The sequence below is a fragment of the Humulus lupulus genome, chromosome 4 (genome assembly GCF_963169125.1).
Source record: "Humulus lupulus chromosome 4, drHumLupu1.1, whole genome shotgun sequence".
Taxonomy (NCBI): domain Eukaryota; kingdom Viridiplantae; phylum Streptophyta; class Magnoliopsida; order Rosales; family Cannabaceae; genus Humulus; species Humulus lupulus.
This window is the reverse complement of record NC_084796.1, coordinates 121,494,824-121,503,673: the sequence shown is the minus strand read 5'-3', so window position 1 is coordinate 121,503,673 and position 8,850 is coordinate 121,494,824. Positions and strand designations below refer to the sequence as shown.

General features: G+C 35.4%; 1 protein-coding gene across 1 annotated transcript; it reads left to right on the top strand.

The window, feature by feature from the left end:
• Positions 1-695: 695 nt before the first annotated feature.
• LOC133832518 (uncharacterized) lies at positions 696-1,379 on the top strand. Its single transcript, XM_062262854.1, has one exon. It carries the CDS (start codon positions 696-698, stop codon positions 1,377-1,379), a length of 684 nt encoding a protein of 227 aa, XP_062118838.1.
• Positions 1,380-8,850: the final 7,471 nt, after the last annotated feature.

Sequence of the window (8,850 nt, the reverse complement as noted above, 5' to 3'; positions counted from 1 at the left end):
CAGTTATTAGAAAGCTTGGAAAGGAAAACAATGGGATCAAAATTTGAGTAGAGGAATGGCCAAAGAAAATTTTCCTTGCTCCCTTCGTATTGTCACATGTTGAAGCGGGCAAATCCAGGTACAGTTACCCACATTGAACTTGATTCTGAAAATAAGTTCAAGTACTTTTTTATGGCTTTAGGTGTGGCAATAAGAGGGTTCACTTACATGAGGAATGTAATTGGTATTGATGCAGCTTGGATCAAAACTAAGCATAAGGGTGTGTTATTAATAGCAACTACACAAGATAGTGAATATCATACTTACCCCATTGCATGGGGTTTGGGTGATAGTGAGAATAACACTTCATGGACATGGTTCTTAGAGATGTTGAAGGAGTTGATACCTGATAGCTCAGACTTATGTTTTATTTCTGATAGACATCAAAGTATCAAACATGCAGTTCGTCATGTTTATGTCATGGCTTCTCATGGGGCATGTTATTGGCATGTAAAACAGAATATAAAACATTGTTTCAAAAGTACTGAAGGGACTAAATTGTATAAGAAAGCTGCAATAGCGTACCGTATCGAAGAGTTTAATAAACACTTCGACCAACTTCGCAAAATATATCGACGTGCGCTAAGTATCTTGAGAATGATGTCAAGTTCAGAAAGTGGTCTAGAGCACATTTTGGTGGTAATCGATATGAAGTCATGACCATTAACATAGTTGAGTCAGTGAACAATTTGATACGAAAGGTAAGAGAGTACCCTATTATTGCTATGACCGATTTTATCATAAGCACGATGGGACAATGGTTCCTTGAACGTCGACGGGAAGCATATGGAGTGACAACTCCATTGACACCGAGGAGGGAAGCAATATTACGTAAAAGATGGGATGAAGTCGGTTCATTGATAACTCTCCAGTTAAACGAGAATGAGTACAATGTGATGTGTGGAGAACTCGATGCAATAGTAAATTTAAGGTCAAAGAGTTGCACATGCAAAGTATTCGATATTGAGAACCTTCCATGTATCCATGCAATAGTAGCAGCAGGAAAGGCACAGCCCCAAAATACTGGGGAACTCATATATTCTATGTGTTCAAAATACTACACGTCTGAATATTGGTTATTAGCATATGCTAAAACTATTTATCCTGTTCCTCCAAACTCACAATGGACCGACATTCCTGAAGATGTTATTGCAGTACAAGTGATAGCACCTCCTGAAGACAAGACTAAAGGAAGACAAAAAATCAATCGCATACCTTCCCAAGGTGAAGTCCCTAAGAAAAAATATAATTGTGGAGCATGTGGACAATCAGGACATAATTCAAAAAAATGTCCTAGTCGACAAGTGCCTTCAGATGTTAGAAGCACAACTCATGTGTGATTTATTATTATTTAGTTCCCTAAATACTATATTTAATGTTTCTTGTATTTGATCTATGCAAACTTTATTTAGATCTATCTCTCAAATTTATGCTAATTAAAGTGCTTAATGTGGATCTTGAGAAAGCTTGTGCGACCTTAGTGTATTTCAATGTTTATCATAATATTGGTTTATACGACCGGTGCGACCATGTGCGACCATGGTGTATTTTAGAGTATATCCTAATATTTGTCTATGTGACCATGTACGACCCTATGCGACCACAGTTGATTAATTAATGTTTTGATAATTAATTACAATATATAAGTGATGACATCATTCATATACATTATATAAATTTGATTAACAATTTAATTACATTATCTAAGTGTGTCAATATATAATTAGATTATGTGACCATGTGCGATCCTGTGCGACCATATTATATAATTGTTTGTAATTATCTAATTACATTATGTAAGTGAGTCAATCATTTAATTACAATATATAATTATATTATATAAGTGCTTTCACCATTAAAGTACATTATATAAGTCTTTGTAACTATTTAATTACATCATTGAATTACAATATAAGAGTATAATACCACTTAATTACTATGTTATAAGTGATTTTATCTATGAATTTCATTTAATTAGTGCAAATTCATGGTCTTCTTTAAAATGGTGGAAAAACGCCAAAAGATCATGATGGTCACTTAGTGCAAATTCAATGTCTTTTGTGGTCGCTTAGTGGAAATTCAAGGTCTTCTGAACTCCAAAAGACCATGATGGTCGCTTAGTGCAAATTCAAGGTCTTTTATGGTCGCATAGTGCAAATTCAATGTCTTTTGAACTCCAAAAGACCATGATGGTCGCTTAGTGCAAATTCAAGTTCTTTTATGGTCGCATAGTGCAAATTCAATGTCTTTTGAACTCCAAAAGACCATGATGGTCGCTTAGTGCAAATTCAAGTTCTTTTATGGTCGCATAGTGCAAATTCAATGTCTTTTGAACTCCAAAAGACCATGATGGTCGCATAGTGCAAATTCAAGGTCTTTTATGGTCGCATAGTGCAAATTTAAGGTATTTTATGGTTGCTCAGTGCAAATTCAAGGTCTTCTTTAAAATTGGTGGAAGAACCCCAAAAGACCATGATGGTCGCTTAGTGCAAATTCAATGTCTTTTGTGGTCGCATAGTGCAAATTCAATGTCTTTTGAACTCCAAAAGACCATGATGATCGTTTAGTGAAAATCCAAGGTCTTTTATGGTCGCATATTGTAAATTTAAGGTCTTTTATGATTGCTTAGTGCAAACTCAAGGTCTTCTTTAAAATTGGTGGAAGAACCCCAAAAGACCATGATGGTCGCTTAGTGCAAATTCAATGTCTTTTGTGGTCCCATAGTGCAAATTCAAGGTCTTATGAACTCCAAAAGACCATGATGGTCACTTAGTACAAATTCAAGGTCTTTTAGGGTCGCATAGTGCAAATTCAGAACCCAAAAGACCATTATGGTCGTATATACTATATTAAGGTCTTTTAAAGTCACTTTTCCCACAAAAAGTATATAATTATATTATATAAGTGATTTCACCATTAAAGTATATTATATAATTGTTTGTAATCATCTAATTACAATATGTAAGTGAGTCAATCATTTAATTACAATATATAATTAGATTATATAAGCGATTTCACCATTAAATTACATTATATAAGTCTTTGTAACTATTTAATTACATCATTGAATTACAATATAAAAGTATAAGACCATTTAATTACTATGTTATAAGTGATTTTATCTATGAATTTCATTTAATTAGTGCAAATTAAAGGTTTTCTTTAAAATGGTGGAAAAACCCCAAAAGATCATGATGGTCGCTTAGTGCAAATTCAATGTCTTTTGTGGTTGCTTAGTGCAAATTCAAGGTTTCAAGGTCTTCTGAACTCCAAGAGACCATGATGGTCACTTAGTGCAAATTTAAGGTCTTTTATGGTCGCATAGTGCAAATTCAAGGTCTCATGAACTCCAAAAGACCATGATGGTCACTTAGTCAAAATTCAGGTCTTTTTGGGTCGCATAGTGCAAATTCAGAACCAAAAAGACCATGATGGTCGTATATACTATATTAAGGTCTTTTAAAGTAATTTTTCCCACAAAAAGTATACAAAAATTAGAAACTATGTATATCTAGCTAGCTAAGGATTCGCACTACCCACATATAATTGAACTACATATGCATGTCTGAATGTATCTATGTTGTTGTCGTTGAGCACCAATGTAGCTGACTTGTCGCACTTATCGGCAATGTGCATTTCCATTGTCTTAAGCATGAATATACCACAACTCCGCTATAAAGATAAATTTAACAATGTTAGTATTATGTTTACAAGTTTGGATTTAAAAATGAATATATAAAATAAAGCTTACGTTCTCTTATTAAGAGGAACAGTATTTGCAGGGGCTACTTTTATATTCATGTGACGATTGCACTGATGACGTAAGTTTTCAAAATGGCCACTGTCTTGAAGTAAAAAAAGGAAAATATTCTGCAAGTGGTTGCACAGATTTTTTCATGGCCTCTATAGAGATCTAGTGACTTGGAATCGAGTCATAAATCCATATCGTCCAGTTACGGATGTCAATTACCACTAACATCCAGTGTTGTTCACCGTCATTCCAAGGCACATAGAAGAAATTGACGTCCGACCAAACTCTCGCCCTAACTGGTCTGATTCCATCAACAAACAACATTAGCTTTGGAGTTTTTTTACATACATTACTATTTTCCTGTCGAGACGCGTGGTATAGTGCACGCACATGTTGTCCAAACTCATCAGTCAATATGCATATATCTTTTAGAAAGATATTATGAATTATTAATTATGATGGGAATATAATTAGTATTATATAATTATTATGATATATTTGAATCATAAAGCTTACCTCACTATCAATATATCGTTGCTTTGCCAACAATATCTCAAAAAAACTTCTGTCATGTGACATCTGGCCACAACGAATATAACTTGTACCACCTGTATCACCATTGTACCACCTAAAGAATGCTTGCACATCATCTTCAATAGGTTGCCTAAAAGGGTCGAAAATAGGAGGTTCTAACTTAGAGTATCAACGTTTCCTCGGCCACGGTGTGAATGGTGATTTCAATCTTGTGGCCCATTTTCTTAATCTCAACGGTCGACCATCTCGAATGATTTGTTCTACCTCATCACCAGGCTCTTCATTAGTAATTCCTTCATAAAGAATTGATGGCGGTGTCTCATAGGAATTTGCAAACACATGAGACTGTGTGGTGACTTCATTTTCTGCAGGTTGTGCAGGAAAACCAAATGTTGTATTCTCAACAATCTTCTCTCCTACAGGTGTGGAGGCTTGGCCACCCTCCATGTTCCTTTCTCCTATAGGTGTTACAAATCCATCTCCAAAAAAATGTGCATAAGATGGTGAATCCTACAACCATGAAGTTACAAAGCATATTATTATAAATAAAAATATAGATGACAATAAAAGTAGCTATATTAAAGTTATTGCAAATAAAATTTACTTTTTGGTTATCTTTTGTAGTCTTTTCTCCTCCAACTCCAGAAAGTTGTGCAGTTATAGGTCGAAAGATGTCAATCAAATCATCAAATCTTTCTAATAGTGTCTCATGCCTCACTCTATTCAAGTAAGCATGGTCGGCGATGGTTGTCATTATTACGTCGTGCCTTTCTTTATTTACAGGTTCAATCTTCTCATATCTTGCATTGTGCAACTTTTCTTGGTCGGCTATCAAACGCTTCACTGAATCCAATAACTCACTACGAGCATCATAAGAAGAGGGAGGCTGTGAAGATGGATGCAAGTATGATATTTGAGGAATTGGAGTGAATTGGGAAGGCTCCATAATCGAAGATGGAGGCTCCACACCCAAAGATGGAGGCTCCACACCCGAAGATGGAGGCTTCACATTCAAAGATGGAGGCTCCACATGTGGCGCAGAACACTGTGGATCACGTAAAATGACATCACCCACTAGAAATGAAGAAATCTGATCAGTTACGTCATCTTCATTGTCCTCGTAGAAACCAAGCCTTTCATAAAAAAGTTATGCCTTCTCCTTTGAAGTTGGAGCTAATGTAGGTCGCACAAAAAACTAATACACAAAGAAAATAAACTAACATAAGTTGCCTTGATTATATTTTTTTAATACAAGACAATAAATAATTTTGTATGTGGATAAATACATCAACATCAGTTTCTATTACTTTTGATATTCTTGTAACTGTGAGTTTATGCTTATCATTTATTTTCAAACCAAGCCATCGAGGAATATGGTTTCCTGGATTCTTTGTCCTACCATGTCGCCCAACTTTGGCATTGCTTCACAAATCCATATCTATAAGAGACAAAAAAAAAATTAAAATCATATCACAAAATATAATAAAAAATAGGGAATTTACTCATTTGGTACCCTATGTTTTTGCAAAGTATCATTTTGGTACCTTCTGTTTTCAATAATGCTCATATGGTACCCTGTATTTTAAAATTATACATATTTGATACCTTAGACTCAGATTTGATAGATAAAATTTTATCAATATGATCAAACTGTCATCAGTTATATGTAATTAAGTAATTAAATTTAAATTTAGAACTTACATAGTTGATAACAGTTTTATAAAATTGGTAAAATTTTATTAATTAAATTGGAGTTTAGGGTACCAAATATGTACGATTTTAAAATACAGGGTACCAAATGGTTACCTACCCTAAAAAATATCCAAAAATAAATAAACTTAATAAAAATATAATCATAATAAAAATTTTTACCAGAAATATCCAAGGACAACTAAAGAAGTTCCACTTAATCTCCTTCTCAGTGGGATTATTCTTCATATCTTTTTTCGTGATTTGCTCTATTAGTTTCTCATATGCCAGCTTCCCCCAACAATATTTGTCAAATATATCTAGCTTGTCCACTAGTTGTAGCCATTTAAGATCTACTATCGAACCAGGACTTGGCATTATTAGAAATGCGCTAAGCAAATAGATAAAGCACAACTTCACTCTGTCCTTAGTCCTACATTCTTTCGATATGCTATCTAGAGCACTAGCTATGTCCTCTATTTTAATAGACATCTTGTCATTGAAGTACTTTTTCTTTAAATTGTTCTCAGAAGAAACAACCTTCATTTCTTCAGGTGTTGGTCCGCCACTAGTGTACAATCCAGATACTATTGCAAACTCTTGGAGAGAAAACCTCATAGGTTTGCTACTAATCAAAAACCATAACTCATGCCTCTTTTGGCAATCTACCATCCTCAAAACTATGTGGTTTGCTAAGGTGCCAGGGAAAGAGCCTCGAGTGTCGAGGTCCAACAAATGACCCAACTGGGTGTAATGTTTAAAAACGACATTGTCAGACTTTGAAAGCCAATCTTTTATTTGGTCTATTACACTCAACGGAGATCTGATGGTAACTTTAGATTTTGCAACTGTATTAGTAGTAATGACACGGGGTATACAAGGAAGCTCTGTCGTTAATACAGTTCTGGGCAACTACAATAATAATTTTCCAAATGAATAAAAATATATAAATTAATATAAATAATAAGAATATAAATATAAAAACTACAATAATAAGAATATAAGAATTACAAATTTAACTAAACAACCCAAATTTATTAACTAAGCGACTTTATGCGACCAAAAATTTAACTAAAAGACCTTGTGTGACCATGTGCGACCATTTGCGACCCACATGGTCGCACATGGTCGCATAGGGTCGCACAAGGTCGCATAGGGTCGCACACGGTCGTACAGTATATTTCATATATTTCGCAAATCATGTGCGACCATGTGGGTCGCATAGGGTCGCACATAGTCGCACTGTATAGTCTATATTTTCATATTTTTTGCAAATTGTTACTATGAATCAACTTCATTTTTTTTAATTTTCAAGTATTGAATAATGAAAATTTCGAAATGCAAAGTGTAAAATTTATTGTTGCACTTTATCTATTTTTTTCTTTCATTTCTATATGATAAAGATAACATTCAAACACTAATTTTCATGTAGAAAAAAATAAAAAAATCATAATACTCACTTGTTCACGTTCGTTTGATGGTGTGGGAACTGTAGTTAATACATCATTGGTTGATTCCATTACAATTATGAAAGAATAATTATTGCAAATAAGAGAATGAAGAAAAAAATCCCAAAAATATTAATGGAGAATGAAAAGAAGATAAGAGTTTTTTTAGTCTTACTACAAATAGGGGAAGGGGGAAGGGGGGGGGGGGGTGGGGGGATTGGTCGTTGATGAAGAAAACAAGAAAAAGAAGAAGGAAAAGAGAAAGGTATTGACTGTGGCTGGTCTTTTTGGTCTTAGCAGAGAAGGAAAGAAATGGAGTGGAGGGCTGGTCTTTTTGGTCTTAGCAATGGAAGAAAACAAAGGGAGAGGAGAAGAGAAGGGTATTGTGACTTTAGGGAGAAAGACTTGTTGAGGGCTGGTCTTTTTGGTCTTAGCAATGGAAGAAAGCAAAGGGAGAGGAGAAGAGAAGAGAAGGGCACATGACTTTAGGGACTTTTGGAGTGGAGGGCTGGTCTTTTTGGTCTTAGCAATGGAAGAAAGCAAAGGGTGAGGAGAAGAGAAGAGAAGGATATCGTGACTTTAGGGATTTTAGGGTTTGTTGTTAATGTGATTTTTTAAAATTAATTGAGTGCCACTTCATTAATTTTTAATAAATTAAAAATAAAAATAAAATGAAATGTTATTTTCCAAATTTCAATTTGTTACATGGTCATTTTGACAAATTCCTCATGGTGGGAGCTGAGATGTAGTTGGCACACAGAGGAATGCAACCATGAGATGGTAGAGTTGGGTCGTTGGGCTTGGGTGCGTAGTGGACGGCAAAGCTGGGCTAGGCTCTCGGGCTCGACGACTGAGTTAAAGCAAAGAGGCGGCTGAGGGGGTTGAAGCAAAGAGGTGGCTGAGCAGGTGGGTTTGGGCAGTGGTGTGTTCATGGGGGAGGGAGGTGGAGGTGGAGGTGGTTGGTGAGCCTACGGGGATCGGGGTTGGGTTTCAAGGAGGCGGAGCGGAGTGGTGCGGCTATGGTGGTTTGGATGTGAGGGTATCGAGTTAGGGAAGGGGTTGTGAGCATGGGAGGGGTGAAATTAATTATTGGTATAAATTATTTAATATTTGGGGTAATTTTTGAAATTATTTTGTTTTTTTAAGTAAAAGGCTTCAATCTCATGCCTCTATTCTACGATAAATCGCAAGGCCCCCTAATTTCTTGCCAAAGGAAATTTCCCAAACTTGCTTAAAAATTCTCAGGAAACTAGCCATAAATCTCACTAAGTCTTGATCCGAAACCTATCCAAATTTGTGTCAATTGACCCATAAAAATACCAGAATCACCACAGCCACCCCATAACATGAACTCACTCAATTCAACAACATAGACAGTGAAGGAGGGTG

Excerpts from the sequence above, each read along its gene's own strand:
- LOC133832518 (XM_062262854.1), top strand. The coding sequence starts at position 696 with ATGACCATTAACATAGTTGAGTCAGTGAACAATTTGATACGAAAGGTA.